General features: G+C 45.6%; 1 protein-coding gene across 2 annotated transcripts in view; it reads left to right on the forward strand.

Moving 5' to 3' along the window:
- The window catches only part of LOC128882667 (nuclear pore complex protein Nup88), a 53,836-nt gene that overhangs the window by 19,083 nt on the left and 9,102 nt on the right, over window positions 1–25,651 (forward strand). For both annotated transcript variants that reach the window (XM_054134383.1, XM_054134374.1), the window contains exon 2: window positions 21,253–21,422. In XM_054134383.1, the coding sequence (XP_053990358.1) occupies window positions 21,253–21,422 (170 nt within the window). The remainder of the gene's footprint in view (window positions 1–21,252; window positions 21,423–25,651) is intronic.

The raw sequence follows: 25,651 nt of genomic DNA on the forward strand, positions 1-25,651 counted from the left end.
GTGCTGGTAAGTTCTTTCCGCTCGGCTGCGAGCAGAAAGGGAATTATTTTAATTGCGGACAGCCTCGGTCGACCAACCCCCCACCCCCCTTGTCTGGTTCCCGCTCTTTCTTCGGCCCATGCATGTGACTCTCGACGATCTCCCTCTGATTCTCTTTCTCTCTTGTTCGTTCCACAGAGCAAATTCCACCCCCTGTGCTCTAGAGTTCTCCGGCCACGCGCATTTACGTACGGGCTTAAGCTTATGCACGCCTGCCTAGGTGGCAGGATTTGCCCGAACAAGCCTGCAGGGAAAAAGACTCCCTCCTTTGCTTCCAAATCAAACGTGCAAACAGATCGATGTCAACCGTCGTCTCTTTCCTTTGTCTCGTCTTCGATTCAACCTCCCTTTAAGTGCGAATTCTTCAACGTTATCAATTTCGTGAAAAGCTCCGTATCGAATGAACTACATGAATAAACTTCGCGCGTGTATATAATTTCAATTAAAAATTCATTTGGAAACTTGAAGTATTCGTTTAAATTAGACAAATTTCGTCACCCACGTTTTTTACAGAAATGTCCCTTATCGCTTTCTTTGGTAAGACGCGAAGCTAGAAAAAAGCTGGTGGGCAAATAAATTATACCCTACGATGCCCCGAGTACTCTTAAATTCGTCCTGTTCGGTCCCTTTACAGCAACGTCGGTCCAGCAATTCGCTAAAGGACATGCTCGGGATATGGTACCCGCTTCAATCGCAAATAACGTAGCTTTCTTACCCCACTTCGCCCTAACTACGCTTTCGCTCCCTTGGAAGTCGTGTCCTCCCGAAGGTAACGAAAACACCACCGCATCGATCACCCCCAGGTAGCTGGACGATGCCACAGACGATTAGTGTCAGACGAGGAAACGGTCAACGTGATAACTTAACGCAGTGCTTATTTCTTCGGATAGAAATCAAAGTAGAATTGTTAATAAGATCTTGTGATGTTGCATTTCATAGGGGATGTTTACACTTCAAGGATTGTTTTTGTGTTAAAATCTAAACTCGTCTATTCTTTCAGTCGCATCTTCCTTTCACCCTTGCACACAGACAATAGAAACTTTAATCGCATCAATTCGTTCGAAATTCCCCGAATACTCTGAATTCGTCGTGTTATTGGTCCCAATAGCGACCGAGTAAAGCAGTAATTACGCTTGGATACTCGCTAATCCTCGAATAAGATTTCACGGTAGAGCTGGTGGTTAACGGAAAGAGAATAAGGTGAAAAACGAGCGGTTGAACGAGGGTTGAACCGTCGGTGTCCGAGAGTGCACCGTTGAAAGAATCTAACCGGAAGTACGCGGCGTAGGGAGCCATGCAGGTTGGTACGGGTTGCAGTTTTCAAGCGTCCGCTTCCGGCCAGGCCTGAAAAGGACGCGGTTGGCTTCATTGTTAAACGGCGAAGCCGACGTCGTTGCTAGTTACCGTCGGCTAGCAGCGCTGCCGGCGATGACGCAATTACCCGCCGCGGGAAAATAATTAATAACAATTAATCTCTCGTGTATGGCAGCGGCTGGTGGTTCTGCTGATGGTAGTGGTTGGAACGCGGAGGAGGCGCTATACTGCCCGCCCAGTAATTATGCTCGGATTATAAAGGTCGAGAGCCACCGCGAGTACTGAAGGGCTGTTCACTCGAACTGTTCACTTGGCATTTACACTTGCGGAACACCCTGAATCGCTCGAGGCCCCTTCCGCATTTCAACCACCCCTTTTTTACCGCCCTCCTTCCCTCTGCCATCGTCGTGCTTGCCTCCTATGCCACCAGCGCCAGGACTGTTAGCTGTTAGCCCACCTTTTACACCGCGGAAACAATGAGGCTGCCCCTTTTCTGTTCTCGGCCCTTTCCCATCGAGGGCCTTCCGGTCTTCGGGAGCGAACTTTTCGAGAATCGAGCCCCCATACCTTGCGCGACATTGTACTACGAGAAATATCGCCGAAGATGCCGCCCAATACCCCTTTGTTTGATCTCTCAACATTCCCTATAACGCTCGAATATTTATATTTCATCGAGATTCCAATTTTTACGGAAGGGAGGAAGCCCATCAGGGACCTTTTAACCTTTGTCTGCCCCTTGGAAAGAACGTATTTTAATATCAAGTTTCTTTTAATAAGTTAACTCTTTGTTATCCTATGTCGAGTGAGACTCGAAAGAACTGTCCTGAAATCAGAAAATTTAGACTGCAAATAGTTCTGAATTTCTTTTAACAAATCAACATCTATTCAAGAAATCCAATCCAATCCAATCATGAAATGCCTTATTTTTCGTGCTGTAATAGGTACATGTAAAGTACCGTTGCGTTCAGTGTTAACAATGAACGGAGAGGATTGGTGGTCTTTTCAAACCGTTCCAACAAATAACAACTCGTCCCGGTTTTACACAGGTTTCCAGTTTCGGTCAGGTCTCCCCCGCCTCCTCGTCGACAGTATTCGTCGCCTGTCTCTGAAGGGTTAATTACCAACTGCAATGACACGCGCACATTACCGTGTTAACGTGCAGCGTCGCGGGGGGTGGAACGTATCGAGTTGATCGTAAACAGCGTCAACATTTTGCGGTTACATTAATTCTTGGCAAATATGCAACCCCTCCTCTCCCTCTCGCCAGTTGTTGTCGTAACCTCCGTATGGTCTGAATATACACTGGATCCGGAACTCTGGACATTTGCGGTTTGCAATGATTATTATACCAGTGTAACTCATGTCTGTCGTCTTCATCCTCAACCTCATTCGCGAATATTCCTAGGTGGCCCTTATATAGGTGTTAATTCCGTTGCTAAAACACGAAAATGCACACACACATACATCTGTTACATTTTGCGTTATATAGCTTAGACCAGGAACTACTAATTTATTTTATCGACTGATCCAAGTATCGCGTGGTGGCACTTAAAAGTTCTAGAGAAAAACTATTCAAATTAATCTCGAAGGTGAGGCGATAGCGAAAATATATCTGAGTAGGATTCGTGACTTTGGGTGAGATTAAAAAATTAAATACCAGGTCTAATATTAAATTATCTAATCTTCGATAGTCTCGAGAAAAAATTTTCACTCCGTAGGAATTTTCGCGAGTTTTAGTCTGGCAGTGAACGTGTTAAATGGTAGGTACTATCGATTGTAACGAGCCATTAATAAGTCTCTAGAATTCGATGTCGATAATGGAGGAGCTTGGGACTCGGGGGTCGGATCTGACTTATTTATCTAGATAAATAATAGGAAATAAAAACAGCCAGTGCCTTGGGAGAGGATATACCGTAGAGTCGAGCCACGGTAACAAATGTCCGTCACTCGATCTAAATTGAGTTACCTACGTATGGAAGAGAGCCCCTCGTCGCTCCTGCAACCCCTCGCACTCTCCCTGGACCCCAGGACGGCTATCCCTCTCGCAAAACCAGGATATCGCTTGCGAGAGATTCGAGCCAGGACAACGGCCATATTGCTGGCTTTCTTTTTTCCACCTCCTCGAAGGGGGGTCGGGATAAATTTTTCTTAGCGGACTTAATCTAAGCCTCGAGTATAAAGCGACGATTGGGGAGACTCGCTTACCCGAATTTTTTATTTCGGATACCCACGTTGACGTATTAGGCGAGATTTTGAACAACGAGTGACGTTTCGAGGAACAGGCTTTGGGTAGTTTCCTGGCTGATTTGTTTCCTTAATGTATTAACGTACAACTCGAAGTCTGTTCAAGGTATGAACGATCCTTTTTCTATAACCTTTTTCCATCTTTTAGTTGTCGTCTTGATTCCATCTTTTAAAGATCTTCGAAGTTTCGATTTAAAAGATTCATCTAGTACTGATTTTACGTGTTCGATATCGTTGAATCTTTTCTGGTTAAAAATCACTCAGTGCAAGGTCCAAAATGTACGGTGAACGTGATCAAAGATTTCATTTATGTTTTTTTTTATTGTTATCCTTGTTGTACCCAGAACTAATATTTGCGTTCAACTGAATTGAGACTGGACGCTATCGCGTTATCTTAATTTTTGTTTCGATAACAGAAAGACTGTAATTAACGACGTAAACGAATCGTGCATCTCTAATGGTCCAACACTCATCACCCACCGCACGTTTCCATAAATTTCGAAGGCTCATCGTTTCCTGAACGAACATGAATCATTTCACGCGACTTTCGCCACCCGAAAAACAGAATTCACCGTATCTATTATCGCCAGCAATCGACAGAGACGTCTCCACTTTCCTCCATTATTAATAGGACGATTGATCAACCTAATTCTTTGGAGATTCGCGCGAACAGGAACGAAGGGGCGAACAGGAATAACTACGGAGGAAAGAAAGAAATTCCAATAAGAGGGTGGAGACAGGGCTGAGAAAGAAATGAGCCTATTTTGATAATGGGTTCCTACGTGGAAGCCAACGGTAGCTAGGAAAGTCTATAGGGATTTGGCGAACCATCACCGAGAGAAGTGTGGATATATCCCAGCGTGTGTTCCTATACAGACGAATTGATACCTCGCTGTCTCCCTGCTTTGAATTATCGACTCTTGGATTCGCGAGAGATAAATTACTTCCTTTCCCATTTTCGACGTCTCGTTCGACTTCTTCTCGTTCGCTTCTCATTTTGTTTACAATTGACAAGGCATGTCTAGGCATCGAGGAATTACGCATTCATCTGATTCCACGTGGAAACGAAATTGCCCTTTCGACACCTAACACGGAAAAGCGATCTCGCCCGACGGAACTTTCGGAGGATAACCCTTTTCACTTAGCGGCTCTCGTAGTTAGCACTCTTTTCCGGCGAGAGACGAAATAAGAGCTGGCCCGGAACGTCGTTGCGGTTTACGTCGAACCTGGTGTCTGCCAGAAAGGTTAATTTTAACGAATTCAACGAGGCAGGAGAGGTCGGAGTTTAACAGGATAAGCTAATTGTGGGGTATTGGCTAAGAAGTCGAGAGAAATGAGAACGAGGGTTCTAGATAAAGAGGGTCCTGCCGCCGAAGAGAGGACGAGAGAGAGAGGAAAAAGGGTTTCCTCGCTCGGCGCGAGTAGAGGATCGTTAGCAGACGGCAGGCGAGTGGAATCACAATGCAGTTTCTTATCAAAGATCCGTGGCTCTAAATATATGTGTGTCGTCTGTTTTCTGCGCGCTAGACTTCAATCCTCCCAGCAAAAGTTGTGCTCGAATACCGGAACAGTTAACCCTTTCAGACCTGAATTATTTTTTTCCACGTACTAATGTAATTTAATTTTTAAGGTTAACTTGGACTAGAATTCGTATGGAAATAATGAAAAAAAAATTCTATTAGTGTAGTTTTCCAAGGGAAACTGTCTTGATGACATTTGCCCTAGACAATAGTGTAGAATACTTTTTTACACAAACTGTTGTATATTTTGCAATCAATGTGGACACAATCAGGTAGTTCATAGTACGCTACATTTATCGAAAGGTCGCCATAGAAGAAATATGTAGCACGGACGCCACAGCCAAGAGGAAGAATTGTTTGACGCAGCGTGGTAATTCAGTTTGTGGAATAATGGATCATTGCCCCGGCCGTAAGGCGCCGGTCAGTCCCTCATAAAGCATTCCAGCGTCGTTCCGACAATCCCACAGGAATCCACCCCCGCTACTTTCCGTCCTGCCTCTCTGTCGACAAAAGACCTGACTCGGGATCGACGGTCTCGAATGCTCCGTTCCAGGAGCATCCTTTTTCTCACTGGCATTTTCCTGTGTCTTGACCACTCGAAAATAATACGATTAAACCTCTCGAATGTTAAAGAGATGATATTTCAGGATGCGGAAGGTCCTCTTTAAAGCGATTGCGGCGTCTTGGCGGAAGACGAAGTAAAGGTAGCCCGATTACGTTACGAAGAAGAGATATAGCCACTCGCTGGCCACTACACGACCGATCGAGGGTCGTTTCTACCCCGAACTCCTGAATGGCCTTCGAACCGTAACCCTCGTGGCCCCAACCCCATCATTCCGGATGCAACAGGTGAACCTTTCTCGATATCGGCCCCATATGCCATATTGCATCGTCTCCTCGATAACTCTCGACCAATTCGCACTCCCTGCACTCCCGTTCGTTTTCACGTCTCGTATTAGAGAACAGACTGGCTTGAGTCGGATTCGTTACAATTAACGTAAAGATGACGCATCAACCATTTTCTGAGAAAAAGCAGATACATCTCTTTACATACTGTTGGTCCTTTTGGAGGGATATCAAAGTTTATTGACGATTACACGAGATAAACTTACGACATCGCAACTTTTCGAAAAATGCACGTTTCCTTAAAGCTTCCTGCTGGCGTGACATGAAACATCAAATCAAAATATGGTTTACACATCAAGATACATAAAAAACAATCAGTTGCATCAGAAGTATAAATCTATAATTCTATGAATAACCAAACGTACAAGAAAGAGTACCGTTGATTTTAAAGAGTAGCTCGGAGTAAGAAGCTCGTGTTCTTTCTCCGTCAAACGTATATCTTCGACAGAAGCAATTAGAAAAGGGGAGGAAGAAAATCAAGCGACCAGGAGTGATTTATGTCGCGAGGGTCGTTCTCCGAAGTCTGTTTCCGATACGAGGAATCATTAATATTTTAATGCGGCTGCCATTCGACCGCGGAGCAAAGAAAGAGGACCGAGATATCCTCGCGAAATCGGGATCTCAATAATTACGTCAGTCGCAGGCGAGCCCTGCTTTTGATTCATAGCACAACAGAATCCTGGAACCGGCATTGGGGACGAAGAACCGTCTTTGGATAATCGGAATTCAATTAAACCATTAGCATCCGCGTCCCTCTGGCGGGGAACGAGAAGAATGGGCCATGAAAAGGAATCCGATGAGAGATCGAACCGCAAATGCGACCAACTAAATAACAAATACATTGTATACACTTTTAGTATTCGCCGATGATTGCGGTCCTGTTCTCAATTTTAACGAGTCAGGCGCTGAGTAAATGGGCGAGGAGAATATTCACTGAGCAACTAAATAAATTAGTTTCGAAGATGAGATGTTACAAATCCGGGAGGATCGGTAAATTTTAGAGGGATTGTAAAATTAAGTACTATTACAAATGTTTGATTATATAATATCTAATGGTATAGAAACAGAATCTTAGCCTTGCAGACATTTTCACGATTACTAGTCCGACAGTCAACGTGTAAAAAGAACATGAAAAATGTTTCATTGGGAACCACTGCTACACTGACAAACATATCTTATTATTAAAAGAACGCATAAATATTTATAGATAAAGAGACCTTAATGTATCTCGAAGGCACAAAGTTCATTACCGCGCCACATCGTTCCAAGGATCCTAGATTAGGCGACAGAGTGTCGATTTCTTCGATTCATCAAACGCGAACCCACGAAATGGAGGAAGTTAAGGGACCTCGGCTAAGCCCACCGACACGCTGGCTGGGGAACATTTTTCTGCAACCGCGCGTGTTTATACGTTTTCGTACGGTTAGGGGAGCAAGGTTTTGGCAAGCATCAATATACAGAGCACGAAATTCCAGGGAAGAGAGGACAGCGAGCGAAACCGTTCCCTAGAAGGACAAAGAACGTGACCGTGGGGTAAGAGAAACAGACGTCCTCGGAGGGTGTATCTTGCCAGGCATCATACATCATGCTTGATGTCGGATCCGATTCTCATATTGTACCGCCATACGTGGATAGATAGATTTCTGTCGTCTTTGACGAACCTAGAACGCATTTGCGCATTCAGCGCAGGTTTCCAGATCCTATGTAATAGATTGCAAGGACTCGAATCGAAGAAGAGGAAGGAGATCTCTCCGATCGAAAACGATACGAAAAGGACGAGGACAGACTCGAAAGAATAAGATCTCACTCTGTTTCGAGTAGTTTCCGCAAACGGGTAGCCCGTCTATCTTACCGGGTAGTTACTTTCGTTGAAATATAGCGCGAACTGATTTGAATTTTACGACGCGTTCAAATCGTTCTGAAATTGGGAGATTGGACCGGGGGCGGCGATTTAAATTACGCCACCTATCTGTACATAATTTATATCCTTGTTTTCTTGGCGCGTTCCGCGGAAAATCCGTGCCACGGTAGGAGGAGCGGCTCAATTTAAATTATCCTGAATAATTCTCGCAGTATCCGATCTTTATGGCTCGGAAAATGCGCCCGCCTTTCCGCGACCTATAACGACATGATTTCCCCCGCGGCGTAATAGTCTTTTTAATGCCGTGCCATTCGAGGAACCACGGATTGTCGAAATTTAGTTATTTCGCGATTTAAAAGTGGACCTATGTCAAGGACACAGTTATCGTCAGTTTCGACGCGCTATCAAGAATCGTCTTTATTTTTCGAGCTTCGACAAAGTTAGAGTTTCTCGATCTCGGATGACACGATGCACAAGACCGTCAGAAGTATCGTATAGATGAATACAAACCGTCACGAATGGACGTGTATTCGAGATTAAAGAAGGACAGCCTGCGTACGCGGACAAAAAAACAGGGGGGAGCATAAAGTCCGCCACAAGGAAGTAGTTTGCGAACCCCGATGGTACAGTCGAAGCAGGTCGAAGTTGGGATATGTCTTTGATTAACGACCGCGACATTGGATGTATATATACATAGATATAGAGATACACGCGAGAGAAAGAGAGGGCCGCGTACCGATCAAAGCCCTCAGACGCACTCGGTAGCACCCCGCTAACAATAAGAAATATCGCCGTGGGTAATTTATTATCGATAGCAAAAAGCGTCAGTGGCGCATCCGCCGGGACGCAGGGCGCCACTGTCTACAGCCAAACGGATTCACCGGCCACAGCGTTACGAATGGCTCCTATTTATTAGGTGTATGACGATCTTCTGCTCCTCGCTTGCCTCCTTTCGCTGTGACCAGCTCATCCTTCGACAGCTCTCCACGTGTCTCTCTCTAGTGTCCACGTCGCTGCACGCCAAGTTGCTGTTGCATCGCGATCTATATCGTTCGAAAAGCTGGAAGCAACGTTCTCAGACTCTAAAATGTTTCGAATTTAAATAAATCCACCGCGCGGCATTCCGGCGACCGATAAGGTTCCATCCGTCAACGGGATATTACGTTTCCTGGTAAACCAATGATATATCAGTCTCCCCCGGCACAACGAGCCCCAGAAAAGACACCCTCCCTGCGCCACAGGCGACGTGCCTTCAACCTTCCTCTGGAATCCCAAAGAAAACGACCCCCGCGCTCGGTTACATATCGTCAAGAATTTATATTTTAAATCGAGTCACATTAGGAGGCCGTGTTTAGACGTTTCCTCTGGCGCGCGGGAAGAGAATGCAACGCTCCTCGCATCAGACGCGTTTAATAACGTAATAAATAGACACTTTACGCTGGCGGCCACCGCTGGGACATTCTTGTCGAGGGGCATTATGTTTGACGTCGCATCCCTTTAACACACGTGACACACCCCCGCCCCGGCGCATACATACACAGACGGACACACGTGTCTTCAATTGTCGCCTGTTCTCTTCCGTGTTACCCCCTTGTATTTAGACTTCGGATTGAAAGAGCAAAGGACCAGACGTTGGATGACTCGTTTAATCGTTCCGTTTTCAATGGAACCGTGGTTCCAACGTACGACGTGCGTTTAGAATAAACGTGACTGCGGTTATCGCTGTTCCGCAAATTACACCCAACTTTCGCTCACCCTCTTGACGTTTGAATATACCGTGAAAAAATATAAATAAGTTAGACGTCCAACTCTCGGTAGATGCGACTAGTATCTACTACAGTGGGCACTCGACTCTCGCACACAATTGCTTCCTAAAAGTGTGTGCGAAAAATGTGCGAAATAGCGAATTGTGCGAAAGTCGAGGTTCGCCTGTACTTAAACAAAGTTTTTTCCCCGTTTCGCTTTGTCGCGAAATGCTTCGTCGCGGCTAAATTTGAGATTCGACAAGTGGCATTCCTGATCAGCTAATTTGTTGATTCAACGATGGGCGCGAAATTACAGTTGCAATTTAAGTACCGCACCGAATAGAGGGAGAGAGAGAGAGAGAGAGAGACAACGCGGGTTAACTCCGTTAACTTGCCCCACCTAATTGACTAGCCGGGAGTTTTCCTATGTAAATGTTTGCAAAACTTGTTCTCAAGCAGCTTATACCGGTGACAACTTTTAATCAGTTCCAGTAACGAATTTCACTGTGCTGTGGTCGCGGTAAAACTCTCATAACCAAGATAAAAAAAAAAAAGAGAGAGAGAAGAAGAAGGAAAAGAACGAAGGTAAAGTTGCGGGCGGTATATATCGGGAAACGCAGGCCAAAGAAAAACGTACGAAACACATTTAAAGGTGGAAGTTACGCAAGTCGGAAGAAGCCATCATAAATGTTTCATAAGGGCGAGATGCGGACAAAAAAAAAAATACTTGTCTTAAATCCTGGCATAAAACTTGTCGTTCTTACGGAGGGAAAATAAATGGTTAAACATTTTGACCATTTCGGGGATCATCGGTACAACAATTTAGGCGCTCATGGTATAAGCGTAAAGACGTTAGGAAATCATGCAGATTCGTGCAGAGTGTTGGAAGCAGCAAAAACCTGGTTTCTTTAGGAATGTAACACGTTGATTAGCAAACTGAAACTCGTGAAAATCTCTACAATGTTAAAAGTTTGTTTCGAGACTGTTGGAAATTATGTAATTTAACATTCGTCGTGGCATTTAATTTTTTAAAGCAGATTTATTTCCATTACTGTCTCACCTTTGGAATTAATTTTTTTACTCCTTTAACTTCTTCACTGAAGTGCCAAACAAATTAATCCCGAAAGTCAAGTGTCAAAGAAAATGAATGAAATTTAATGTCTGCTTGTTAGACCACGTTCTATGTTGGCTAACAAAAGATTCACGCTGTTAGGGTAAACTATTCGGAATCAGTGTCGCTTGGAACCGCCTCTTTTCATTTCTCTTCGACTAAATTGTCGCTGACATAGCTCAGAAAGTTACCTGTTACACGCGGCCCGAAATTAACACGGGTGTAGCGTTAAGAACACGCGCGTGTCGGCTGGTGAATGCACGCGCGCGGAACACGCGAGATATTTTACAATTACTGCGAAATCCATTAAGGCAAACCGAAACAGCGCCGCTGTGCGTGTACGTGTGAACGCGCGCAGCGGCAGAAATTCAGGATGCGACGAGAAGTTCTTGCGAAGTTATACGAGCTCCTCTTCGTCCTCGTACAAGAGGTAAGTCCCGCCTCGGGGTTAGCCGGGAAAACACGCCCCGCGTAACATGCGTTATTTATTTATTTATTTATTTCCAGCCGCAACGGACGCCCTCGCGAATCCCATTTTGCGGTTCACTTCTGCACTACGAATGTATCTGCGCGTTGTGCCCGGATTACATTGTCAATGTTATTTCGTTCGGGGTAATTGCACCAGTCGACAGCGCGAGTCGCGCCGATTTCCTCGTCTTCGCTGCCTCCAAGCGTCCTTAACAAGTTTGGTCGTCGCTCAGAAATGTATCAGGACTTTTTATTGACACGTTGACTGTCAGACTAATATTCTTGAAAATTGGAAACTACGTAATGGAATACTTGTTATGGAATCTATTTTTATAAAAGCTTTTATGATTCTTCTTACCTATAAAATAAACTTCTAAATCTTCTCCTCGTAAGTTTCTCGAGACTATAACGAAACAATTATCAGCATTGCTCTGCTTTCCCTTGCAATCGGTTTAGTTTCGTTCCTTACCATAACCGCGGTTGTCAGGACTTCCATTGTTCAGGATCGTCCCAGTTGACGACGTCCTCGTCCTACGACTGACCAGCGTGAATGCACGCCACGCGTGTTGCACCAGCGAAAAATCGTTGTTCGCGTAAACGTACGGCCCCGTTAAGTACGGCCTACGCTGAAAAATAACCCTGCAAATTGAATGGAGGCGACGTTGTCTGCGGGAAGGGGTAGGGGGTCGCCAGACGATGTAAAGAGGGTGAGTTCTGATGGTCGGAATAAAAATTCGGCGAGGTTCCCGACGACGAGACATTGTACTTGCCACCCCACTACGCTTTAGGCTTTTATAATCGGACCGCGCGGCTTTTGTGATCAAAAAATACGTGCTCGTTGTTACTTGACGATCGAACCCACCCGCTCCATCGCATCTGTGGTAGATCTTGGGCTTTTGTTCGAAACCACCATCGATATTACTGTCGAAACCAGAGTGAAATTCAGCGAAATCGTTAATTAAGGATTACAATTCCAGACACTTTCGCGCTTCATAATTCGAAACGAAGTTTGGACCGATGATAATATCCGGTGTGATAGCGAGAGAGGTTGGAGAGGGAGAGAAAGTCTCGGAAGGGAGTTGGGACAGGCTAAGATACGACATTCGTGCTGTGGTTTTAACTCCTGGTTATGAAATTGCCAGATTCAAGGGAACTCTATCCGAGCGTAGAACGTTGCTGTCGGTGAGATGGTACGCGTGCATACTTGTGCCTACCTGAGCATGTATTACAAGGAAACATGGGCCTGAAACACGCACCCTTTGAAATCACACGGAGTCGCGCCCTGGAAACTAACTGTAGGAAATACCAAGGGTCGTCTAACATCCGAAAGATTCAGAGATAAACTCGTTGTCTGGGCTACGAGTACGGAACGCGTGGCTGCGACTGCGTTGCGTGTTTCGTTGTTGCGTGTACTCGCAATGAATGGTGCGTTGGATAGATAGCGTACACTCGCCTTAAATACCGGAACAACCGGCAGAGTAAGTTTCGCGTCAGCGACGTTTCGCTGCTCCGGCAAACGAACAACTTTTACGACTTTAGACTCGACTTTCTTCGATGCTCCAGTTTACTTTCGGGGGGATGTGAGGCAAATGGGCCGACCATGGTATTTAAACGGTATTTTATCGACTCCTGAATATTATTGCAAGGAAACGAAAGCACTAATCGAGGCGTGACTCGAAAACTTATCAGCTAGACTTCGAAGTGTAATCTCTAGTTTAGGTGTGACTGTACGTGGTTAGGTAATTCGCTGCTTTGATTAAAATTTGCCCAACGCTGTTTAATAGCATCACCTCTCGCGTCGTCGGCGCGTAGCAACCAACAACAAATTGAACGAGGAGGAATTCAGGAGGTTAGCAGAGGTCCAGGAGAAGCCGCAGGAATAAAAGGGAAATGTATGGAAGGAAAGATCTAATTTGTTCCTGTCGGGTCTGTTTTCGGTTGAGGGTGGCTGCAGACGGGGGTAACGGAGCGAAATTAATATTCATAAGCGTCCAGAGAGGTCTCGAGGGCGGGGTCAACTTACATGTATCTTTCGCTACTGACCCTGGCTACCAGGACGATAACGGTCAGAAATTAAAATACTGCCCAGCCAAGTTTTAACCCTTCTTCGTTGTTCGGAATACGTACGTCTATAGATACGACTTCCGAGCTCCCAAACTGTCCGATCTCGGTTCTTAAAACTCCACGGGTTACTATGATCCTCGACGATTCTTGTTGTTGTTCCCTGAAATGTAAATCCCAAGCTAAACGCGCCACGAGGGAAAACAATCGTGGTTGGTGCAGATTTGTTCCGGGAAAGGCGAGCAACGAATTTCAAGCTTTCGCGGAAAGTAGGAAGTAGGAGGATCTTACAGCTGGTCGCGAACCGTGTGCAAATCATCCCCGAATGTGGTTTTGCGGAGAAAAAGAATGATACGTGATTGAGAGAGATAACACGAACTTAACACGTTAGAAATACAGAACTGAGTGACAGAGATTTTCGCTAAGGAACTTGGACGATTAATTTTAAGGACTAACGCGTTAATTGACATAGAATGGTGTAAGGCAAAGCTACGATTAAAATGTTCAGTTCGAATGTAACGGCAAAGATAAGCGACCAACTCTCTCGCTGTTATCTGTTCCTTCTTGGCAATAAATTTCTAAGAGAAAACCTATACTCTCGTTTGTCACTCGAAAGCTGGAATTACCGTAATCTACCTTTGGAAACTGATTTCCGGAAAACGAACCATAGCTCTAGGCTTGGAAACATAGAAACAGTATAAAATAGCGGAAAAATGCGGTTACTCGTGGTCCGTGCGGCGTATGACGACAAATATCATTAATCGAGTGAGTCATTAAGCACAAAGTGACAAAGCGTAGGGCGGACCGAGAGGATGTCGCGAAGACAGACCCGAAGGTGGATGAGCTGGCACTTCCTACGGTATACAATTAGTCGTCGAGTATTAATCCTGGCCGGTAGCCGTTACCCGACAGGATATTATGGTCCCGCAAGCAGTAACAATGAGGATTATATAGGGAAAACGCTTCGATAGCGTTTCTAATACAAGCTGTACAGGCTCGGGGTAGTTACAGGGTGCGTCGTTCCCGTAAACGTTCGCCCACGGACTGACTTAACTTGGCTGGCAATAATAAAATGATATAGGAGGCAAAATATGCATTTAAATTATCGCTCCGCGATAATAATTTGCATACCGCCGCGGCACCTCTCCGCTACTTCGATGCCACCGGTTCGCTTAGTTTAGCCCCGTTTAATTTAAATAATACTTCTCAGCGCGGGGGAGCGCAGCTCTGGCAAGATATACATAAAATCGCCATAACATTGTAAATTATTACTGATACGGCTTATATCGCGCGAGGGAGAGGGAGGAGGAGCCTTCCTTCTCCGTCAGCCCCGTTTTCTCTCATCCTTCCAACTTCTACGAACCTCCTTCGCTGCCTCTTGTTGTCGAGGCGCTTATGGGGCACTCGTATTCAAGCGATTAAGGGGTTGGGTTTAAGAAACTGGGGTACCCTCCGATCGAGCTGATTTTTTTATCGTAGATAGTCCTTGACCTGACGATTACAAGGTTGGTCATCTCGACTCTTCACTCCCTCTAGGGTTCAAAAACTGAAATAGGTCAAAAAGTGTTTTTTTTTTTTTTGCACCGATCTCAATGAGCAGAATTATACTCTCGATCATTTTTTAGACAAATATCGTTAATAATTAATGTACCTATCGTCGTAAATTAATATATATACCGTGCGATCCAAAAGTATCCCACTTATTGGACCATTTCTTCTACTTTGAGCGATAATCTTTTCTCAGCCTTCGCGTGAAAATATCGCCAGTACGCAATAAATTCCACGAATGATTCTAATATGCCAACAATGAAAATTCCGAATTTAAACGTGGCAATAACTTCAGCAGCGATGGCCCAATAAAATTCCATGTATTCGGTGCGAACGAAGCCAGCCGTATTCGTCTCGCAACGATTCGGGAGACCGCTGTAAGTAGTAATATCGACCATAAGTCGTGCCGACGTCGCACAGTCGTGCCGCGCTCGCGTCGCGTACAGCTCAACGGCCGAAAACCCGTGAAGAAATTAATAATCCCCCTATGGATCGAAGAAACTGAAATTCTATGATAATCAAATGGGATACCGACAGCCTCCGCTGGGCGTGACACGAATTCTCCCTCGCAGCTCTCGAGCTCGCCGCGCTGGCAAACAATTCTATCTACCCTCGCGCGTGCACGAGCAGGACGTGCAATGGTGGCCCGGAGGTTTACGTTATTATTTTATTAAGTCATAATATAGAGGGACGGGGCGAGATGTTTGAACGTCCAGGCTGCAACAAACGACAGAAGCGGCACGAGAGAGTGCACCCTCGTTGATGGAGCTGGGCGCTGGCCTGGACTCGCCCAGCTCCGTGGCGTTCACCCATCGTCGTGCCAACCGGACCACGCAATTCCGCAAAGTATGCAGATCTAAGAATTCAAATGGCCGCCCTATAGCGGCCGTAAAATGGCGGACAATCGCGCTCGTAAAGCACTATATTAAAATTCTATATCGTTCCCCATAGCCACCGCCGATGATATCATTCCTCTCGCGCCCCACCCTCACCCCGCCCCCTTTCGCCCTTTCGTTTCTCTGGACGTCCAAGCCGATGTTCAGCGTCCAGAATAACCTTCCCACCTACCGATCTTTACATTGTACGGTCTCTCCGAGCGTTCGTTTGCGTTTATGCGCTCGCCGCGGTTATGCATGCGAACATTGGCGCCTCGCGGCTTCGGGCCGAGGTATAAACCAACGGGGTACGCGTACTTCGGAAAGGGTTTGCCAGGAAGGGACAAAAGACTGAAGACCAGTGCCTCGTATAACCGTGATGACCCATCGCGAACTATTTCAACCTATTAAATGCCTGCGAACTCCATTCGCGCGAAAACGCATCCGCGTTATCGTCGAAAATCTCACGAGGGACACTTTTGTCTCCTCTTTACGCTAACAGTACTACTATCGGTTGCGTAGAACGGTCCTTTTTTTTCTTCTTTTTTTAGAGAAACGCTCGACTCAAAGGACTTTTACTGGTTTCTTGTCCAGCGACTTTTATATTCGAGTTTGTGATCATTCGCCGGACATGGACATTTCACATTCGCGCGCACCCCGTGTCACCCCCATTGGCGCCAAGGACCGAGGCATAAGGCATGCAGTTTCACCCCTTTTTTTTCTATTCGAATGCTTCAAGTCCACGATTTACTTACGACACCGATAGAAAAGAGGGGAACGACACGCCAAGCGTTTAATCAGCGAGCAGGCCCGATTGGCTTGATCGAATCGTTCGACAAACCCGCCCGATGATTCGTCGAAAATATCGGGCATACGTAACGCGACAGGTGGGTAAACAGAGAGGGAGAAACGAAAGAAAGAAGCCAGAGAGAAACCGGACTGAACGACCGTAATGGATATTGCGTTTGTGTGTCGCTGATTCGTGTCTCACGCGCGCAGGATGACGGGAATACGCAATAAGTTAATCGTGTTAACGGCTCTCTTGATTAAACAAACGATCAGGCTGATGGTGGCTGTCGTACGGGGCGCGCAGGGACCATGGGTGCGGCATGGACATTAATACAAAACTCGATTGTCATTCGTCGCTTGACCCCCACACCCCTGATTACGTCGATTCATTAACAATAGCCGGCAGTATCGTCCACCCGAAAACGAATTGCTGTTTCACCGTTGCACCGGAAAGCCTATTAGTCATCGCCGTTGCCCCATCGGGCACGTGGAATTAATCGGCCATCGTTTTATTTGCATATTCGCGCTTCTTATCTGTTCCGAACACCTTTCCGCCGATACGGTCCTCCCTAACGAGCCGAGAAACTTTTCGACTCGTGGGAAACATCTTTGTTGCGTCGTCCGAAAGAAAAGCGACGAGCTTCTTAAGGGATGCAACCCTCGAAATTAGGTCCAGATCGAAACCGTGGCGACAGCGAAAACGTGCCTGGACGACGGAAACGTGGCGAAATTTCCGCGAAAGAGAGAGAGCACGGATTAGTGGAAAACGGAACAATAAAGGGTGTCGGAGGACGACGCAACGAGAAGGGTGGGAGCCAGGGAAGTGTGAGGCGTAAAAGGAGGGGGCGAGGGTACAGGATTCCCGGGTACCGATGCCGACACCGAGTGCCGCGCGAGGCTGTAATGCGTTATTAATGAACACCAAGAATTTCATTAAAGATTGTTTGTATATCAAACTGTCCACTAAATTATGCCCTATAACCCCCGTGGCGCCTTCCCGTGCCTGGAAACTATTGGCTGCGGGCACGATAGGCGCCGCCTTTTACACCTACCAACTGTACACCGTTCTTGGCCCGCGTCGCGTCGAACTTTGCGCTTTTCGGTGAGAAAATCTTTTTAAATCGATGTTAACGACGACGGAAGTAAATGATCGAATCGACGCCACGATCGTTTGGGTAGCGAAAAGAGAATCCGTCGTACCAGAACCTCGATGATGTCAATTATTTCGCGACCTTTGGGACATACATTATCAGAAGGGACGATATAGGTAAGTACAACATGGCGACGAGGTGAAGAAGGATACGTGCAGGGAAAGAGAGAACTGGTTGCAGGAGGGTGCAACCGAAACTCGAGGGAAAGAGACGGAACGAACAGGCATGACGCGTCGAATGAACAGCCGGGGGGGGGGGGGAAGAGAGGAAGAGGCTAGGTAGACAAGGTGGGTGGGGAGATACAGTTAATCGTTGGGAAGCTATTAACTTCGGACTGGAATGCCCCATAGCGCCTCGTTTCGTTCAATGCAAATTTACGCCCGACGTCGACCACCTAACGGGCCTCCCTACCTCTTTCTCACTGAAAACGACGCGTATACCGGGTGTATTCGGCTTGTCCTTCTCTGACGCAGACTCTTCTCCATCGAATTTCGATTTGGCAACGATTTTTTTAACCCTTCGACTTAAAAAGAGTTCGATCGACTCCTCTTACGACAAATCCACGCGGGATAGGATCGAACGTGTCGCGCGGTATGCATCCAAGAAAGATTTGCGAATTTGAAAATCAGATCTAGTTGAAATTCTTGGAGGATAATGGTCTAACAATAAGTAGTCAGCGAAGAAGCTACTAGAAGTTATCCAATTTGGTTGTCTCTCGTAGACGATCAACGTCGTAATCGGTGACCCGCTTCGTAGTTGCAGAGGGAAACTTGGATCCTTCTAGCGTCACCCTCCGCCCCCTGATCGTCCTACCATGGCTGTTGGCTTATTAGTTTAGAACTTAGGCTTAATATAAAGTTCCGTGTGTCGCTTACGATGGAAGTCTGCGAGACAGTAGGAATTTCTCCTCTCGGACGAATTTACGTTTACCTTCGCGTAATTTGAATTTTATCGTTCCAATGATCGATCGTACGCGACGGTCGAATTACACTTTCCTCCTGTTTGTCTTCCTTCGGTCTTTCTGAAGAAACTGACATAGTCGAGTAAAATATTACAGTCGAAGCTGTGCATCTGAACGTGGAAAATAACGCGTATGGAGGAGCGCACTGACAAATGGCTACGTAACGGGTGCTCAAGATACACATAGTTAACACCAGAATGCGGCAGGAGCTGACTAACGACGACTGATGCTCCCGCTATATAATTTCAAAGCATACGCACGCGTACACGTGAAACTAAAGCGTCGCCAAGCTGTTAACACCTTAATATGGACAAATGTCGGATTATATCTCAGATGAGGTTTGCTTTGCATTATTCGGCTAACGTCCTCGTTTACCATCTTTACTTGGGCGACAGCCTAGCGTTATTGCCACTCAGGATTGTTGCATTTACCTCTTCATAGTGTGACGCGATATAAAACAGCTCCACGTTAAAATACATTCGTCGAAAATCTTCGAGTTTTCCCATTCGAAGCATCTCAACCCTTAACGACATGGAGTCTTTCGAGTTTTCCTAAAATTTTCTTTGTACGTATCTCTGATTATGGTACACGATATTTTTGATATTCTTTTCTATTTCTCGTAATCGAATCTAATTTATACAAATTCATTAAATTATAATACCAAAAAACTTTGTTTTTCTAAGCCTAAAGAAAACACATTTTCGCTTTAAAAAATTAAACATTCAGTGTCAAGATATCTGAAGTATATTAATTTTCCGTAAAAATACAGGGATTCAGCTTTATCTTGCCGGCAGATGTTTTAAAATAACACTTTCCTATCAAAAGTTATGAATTTTTACAAAAAGATTGATTTTCTAACGAATCTAATCTCTCTACGAATTTATGGAAAAAAATTGAAAAAATTTGTTTTCAACAAAACCTTTTTACAGAATTTTTTCGATAGTTCAAATAACCAAAGACCCCATGTTAATTGTTATCGGTAACAAAAACCACGTTCAAGGGTTAATATTACATCGAACCATCGTAAACCATCGCTGTCTCCCGTTCCAACTTTCATCGCCTCTCCTGCAGCCGTTTTCCCTAGCTCGATCCGAGCAATCTCGGTGTCGAAACGGTAACTCGCATTAAAGATGAAAGGTAACGAGTCCAGGAATCCCTCCTGCAAGAGGAGGAAAACAAAGAATAGGGAATAAATGCGTACGGCGGATTTTAAGAAACCGTGACAAGATCCAAGACGTCCACCTGACTGACATTTAGCAAAAGCGTCGCGAAACGGCGGATTTAATGGTGCCGAGTCGGCAACGAGAACGACAGAGAGACCAACGACGGAGGGATGGGGACGGGAGCAAGAAAAAAGAGGGTCACGGAATGGATGTGTTCACATTATACCCTCTGTTCTTTTAATTTCTTCAAAGGGCCTCTCTCCGCGACACCTTCTCCTTCCAACCTCGACTCCCGGATTAATAAGGCGTCGACGATGTGACGTCTTTTTTCTTCCTTCCCTAGACAGGACAGCAGACAGCTACCAAAGTGAATGAGAACTCTCGGTGAGAGGATAACAGAGGGAAAGAACACTCTTACCGGTACTTAACAGTGGGATGAGATGAGCTGCCGTTAATAAATGTGTTTCTAACTGCGAGGGTGGGAGGAACGGAGAAAGAGAGATCGGGTCCTCTCTTGCTCGCGTTGCATACCGCCCAAGAAATCCGGAGAATAAGTCTTAATGAGAAGAAAACTTTTAAACGCTCCGGAGCTTCCTTCCTCGATGCGAGGACGTGCTTAGCTTCGCACTTTTCATCTGCGAATCAAATACGTTGGGGGATGATTGCATTGGGTAACTATTTCGTTGGTCGAAACTTGCCGTAGTTCGCTAGTTTATTATACAAACATAGATCACAGATTTTTCTTATTAGCTAATTTATGGTTTTGCAAAGCATTCGATACCACGAGAATCGCTGCGACTTGTCGGGAGATGATCGCATTCGGAAACTATTTCTTTGATCGAAACTTGGCTAGTTCGCTTGTTTATTATACAAACATCTCGATAGATGACAGATCTATGCTTTTTCTTAGTTAATTTATGGTTTCGCAAAGCATCCGATACCATTGGCCCTCGCTCGTCGTCTTGGTAGAAACTACCCTCCGGGTAAAAAAATAATTGCCCCTTGATACGCGCCGATACCCCACCTGCGGGGATGCCAGCGCGTAATGATGTTCGCGTTCGCGAACTTAGTTCGAAATTAAATATCGAGGTGAAAGAGGGTGGCAGGGACCGTGGCAAGGGGATGTTAAAGAGGAATCCCCGCAGCGAGGGGGCCAGCGGGGGGAAGGAGGCACGTTGTGCACCTGCCTTTTTCCCGGACCGCCGTGATAAAAATCAAACTGGAAAACAAACGAGGAGCAGGATCATATTATAAAGTTTATTAATCGATTGACGATGCGCGCCGAGGGTGAAAGCGGAAGTTTAGAGGGCTAGGAGGAATATCTCGTTACGGTTGAAAATTAAAATTGTAATGCTGTCTGCGGAACGAACGATGGGAGCTTTCGTTCGGTCGTAAATAAATGATTGTCTTCAAATTTTATTTGTCAACACTTTCGAAAATTACAAATTCACGATTTGTACAACACTAATCGTTATTTTCATTCCTTCTCGTTACAGAAACTTCGACTCACCGATCAGCCCAAGTTCGAAATCAAAAATCTGTTGATCAACGAGACTGGAACGCAGCTAGTGCTATGGGGTAACCTAGAAATAGTGCTCGTGGAGCTTCCTAAGCGATGGGGCAAGGAAGGCATGTTCCAAGGTGGCAAGGAAGAAATATTCTGCGTGTAAGTAGCACTCGAGTCATCGAAACTGATCCATCTTTTTGAAAAAAAAAAAAAAGGAGATTAGAGTCCTTAGATTCCCTAGATTTGATCGTTCCCTGTCGATGATCGTTTCCGTCGAGCGTTCCGTTGGGAACGATTAAAAAGTCCGAGAGTAGAAGACGAGCGAAATCAATCTCGCGAAATAAAGAGGGAAGTTTACGGACCAAGGAATCTGGCTCCTAAAAAGCGAGATAAGGTAGACCGCGAATAATAAATCGCACTATCTGGCTTCCTGCACCTCCGTGGCTCCTGTGGGCGTCCTAATATCCTGTAATTAAGAGGGTGTTACGATGACGCCCGAACCCCTTTGGCCTCCCTCTTATGGAATTAAGGTGGCTTTACTCGGTTAGTTTTCAAAAGTTCCTGGGCCGGAAAGCACCGCTGAATACAAACCGCCTCATCAACGACACATGCCACCGAGACTACTGCCTCGCGTAACATTACCCTTCGCGCCTCTGTCACGACGTCTCCTCGTTCTCGCGTCTAATCTTTCGGGTGATTAGAACCTCGCGCAATTAGCCTCGCAATGGCAGATTACGCTTGACGTTTCAGCTTCTTTTCCCAACGTCCCAAGAAATCGAATCGACGTGCTCTCGAATCTCATGAGATTGATAACGGCGGACTTTATGATAAAAGATGAGAAAGCGATTCCACGAAACCGTTCGTTGCTTGAAAATTGAACTTGCGACAAAACCGTATTAGAGAATCGAATAATTGATCCAGAGCAGATCATAATCAAACATTTATCGTGGTATTCATTTTTGTAACTTGATCAAAATTCATGAATTTTATTTAATTTCGATTCGCGACGAACGACGCGAAACGATGCTACTTAATACACCCCAGATAAAAAGGCATCCATCCGCTCTAAATTGTCTTTCGCATTACAACTTCGTAAGAAACCGCGTCCAGGATAAATTCATTACCTTCCTTCCGCTAATTCATAATTCCGAAGTTTTTTTCCAGAAACGAACGAAACGTTTAGCTTCGGCGAGCGCGCCGAGGTCAGCCTGAACAAACTGGCCAAATTAAAAGCGGCAGTTTATGTTAAAGTTTTTTCGTTATTTCACTTAAGCAATTCGAGCTTGTTTCCGACCGGCGCGGCTGAAATCGAGGGAATTTATAAGAACGCGCGTGGGCCAACGTTAAATGCATGGGGATGGAAAAAAATAAACCGGGGAACAGTTTTGTAAGAGAGTCGCCAGCCATTAGAACGAATCTCTGGGATTTAATGTCTTCTTCCTTCCTGCGGCTTAAAACAAGGCTAAGTGGAGTTTATGCATTATTGCCTGCGAAATCTCCAGCGTTGCGACAGATCTTTGCTCGCGAGGGCTGGGAAGTTTAAACGTCGCCCCTGGCCCAGTGGCGTATCCAATTTTTCGTGCCCTCGGGCGACGAGGCACTCTGAATTCTTTAATTCTTCGTTTAATTTCACCGCTTGTTTATAAATATTTCTTGTTAATGTGATTTTCAATACTCCGTGTACCAAGTTTCATTAAAATTGCAACAGATGTTTCTTGCGAGTATAATTATCGATGGTAAGTTACGAAATAAATTTAGCACAGTCTTTCTTACCACGATTAATTGAGCGGTGGTAAATGTCGTTAATTAATATTCAACTTCTCAAGTAAAGTTATCGCGCGATTTAAACGGTCTTGCGGAAATCCTGCGAAAATAGCTTCGATACAATACCCAAGCATCCCCATCGGCCAACAGATCCCAAGCTCCGAAGCGTGGAAAAGCGAGCGGCCGCTCTTCGGATTAAGCAAATGGCGGCAATAATAGTGATTATTCGGATTATGATATCAGAGCGCGAAGTGGGTTCGCTTGGACTTACCAGCAGCCACTAACTGCTGCGCCACCAAATCCCGACTTCAAGACACCGGATTAAAACTATTACCACTTCAGGGCACCTCTACCCTTCGGCCTTCCACACCAAAACCAGTCCCTTCCTCTTCCTCTCGTCTTCGCGGCAGGCTCCTTCGGCCCTTGAGAACATGGTTATTTTAAACGCCAGCTCAGATTTCGTCCTTTTCTTACTCTCGCCAGATTATATAATATTTCGAGAAAATTCCCGAATACTCGCGTAAGGGTATACTCCCCTAAAAATTCGCGACAAAGTGCAAAACATTTACGAGTTTATTTTTTAAATGTTAAATGACACGTGCCTTTGTCGAACCTTTGTGATCTCCTTACTGTTTGAGGCACAATTAACCCTTAAGTGTCGACATGGTGTTTTTTGATAATTCTGCAAAAATTCTTGGCACTAGTTGTAGGTGTCTTCTAGTAAATTCTAAAAATTTTCTTGAAAAAAAAATTTTGTTGATGTTTGATTTTTTTGTATAATATCCAATTCGATATAAGTTTTATTTTATTGTGAGAAATAGTACAGATTATCAAGAATATCGTGTGCCATATTCAGAGATATGCACAGAGAAAATTTTGGGGATAGCTCGAAAGACCCGATGTTAACTCTTTTAAGGGTTAAGACCACCCTTAAATCGTGGTTTGAAACAACGAACCTGGCCACCTTCGCCGTAATAGTTCGGAGCTCCTTCCAGTAAACATCTCGTCGGATAATCGTTATAGGAAGAAGGTGCAATTTGAAACGTGTACCTGGGTAAGTCGCGCCGCGGCGTCGCGAATTGCGATATTAATTCGGGAACGGACTACGAAACCAGCGCTATTTCGTGTGCCACCGGAAGATCGTCGCCTCGTGGTTGGCTCTCGCGGCTAATTATTGTTTTAAGGATTACCGTTATGTGTTTATTATGCGGTCCGCGAGATCCTTTCCTACCTTAATATTCGGTAGATTTCTACTTCGGTCTCTCTACGTGGCGCACCACCAGCGAGACCCGCACCCCGTTTCCCGCCTCTTTTCCTCATCCCTCACGTCGCGAGCCAGCCTACGTTTATGAATAATTTTCACCTTTCGTGCTACCTACCACCCAACCACTTCACTTCCAACAAACGTTCCTCCGAATCGTCCCTGGAGTATTCACCTCGCGGAACCCCTAATGCTGTCCTCGTTTCTGGCTGATTCCGCTTCCTGATCCTCCCCCCACTCGTTTGGAGATTTTCGCGGAGGAAAGTATTATCGTCAAGTATTCGCAACGCGTTCGTGCCTCATCATTGAGTGTTCACAAATTTGGAAGTTCACACAGGGAGGCTTCCGGTCACAGTATTATGCAATATACAAAATAATATCGAAAGTAAGATTCATATTATACGAATTATATTACATATTAAAAAGCAAAATCGGGAGACGATCGATCTAATCGCGATACGACACTGATTTTACAACAGCCTAACATGTAACAGAAAACAGGATTCACTGGATAGGTTTCCGCGTCGTCATCGTCATTAGATACGCAGGCATCGGAATCAACCCTTAAGATTTTTCAACGAGATCACTAGAGATCCGGAAGCACGTGCCGTACGTGTTACGGAATATTTCACTTGCGCGCACGAGCCCCGCGACTCACCCCTTGGGTCGTGAAGGGCTGTTGCAGCCAGTCTCCTATCTGTCCCGGCGCGGGCTCAGGCCGAAGTGAAAGGGGATAGGATGCGTTTATTTAAAAAATGATTTAACCTAATGGTTTTACATATGTAATCCCGATATAAACCCGAGGCTAATCTCGGGGAACCACACGCGGCTCACTCGTACATTCGGTCCGCTAATCCACGTACGCGCGCACCCACGTGTCTCCGCACAATTACCGCATCGCCACCCGTCCCACCCCTCTCCTGTTCGCGTACCAGGGGCTTGACCTGTTCAAACCCCCTTTTTTCCAACTTTTTTTCGATGAGCAAGCACTAACGAAAATCACCAGTTTCCCAGCGGAGCCCCCGAGGGGTGTGTTTGCGGAGGCCGAGCATAGGGTGCGTTGTGCTCGAGCGCGCCCTGGATGATTTAGATGGTCCCCGATGATATCCGCGCCGTTTGAAAAATGTCGCCACGCCGAGGAAAAAAACATAGAAGCCGCGGCTAACTGGCCAGCGTGCGCGCCGCGCTTTATCAGCCTCTGGCGAAACTTTATTGCCGCCCCAATGATATTTCTCGTCGAATCAGCGTTAACAAAAGAGCCGCCCGCGCCGCGCGAGGGAACGTTGAGTGAAATTAGAGAATCGGTGTTACCTAATCGCGATCAAGGGCTTCTACTCCTTATACTCTCGTTTAACGCCCTCGG

This window comes from Hylaeus volcanicus, chromosome 1 (assembly GCF_026283585.1).
Source record: "Hylaeus volcanicus isolate JK05 chromosome 1, UHH_iyHylVolc1.0_haploid, whole genome shotgun sequence".
In the NCBI taxonomy this organism is placed as follows: Eukaryota; Metazoa; Arthropoda; class Insecta; order Hymenoptera; family Colletidae; genus Hylaeus; species Hylaeus volcanicus.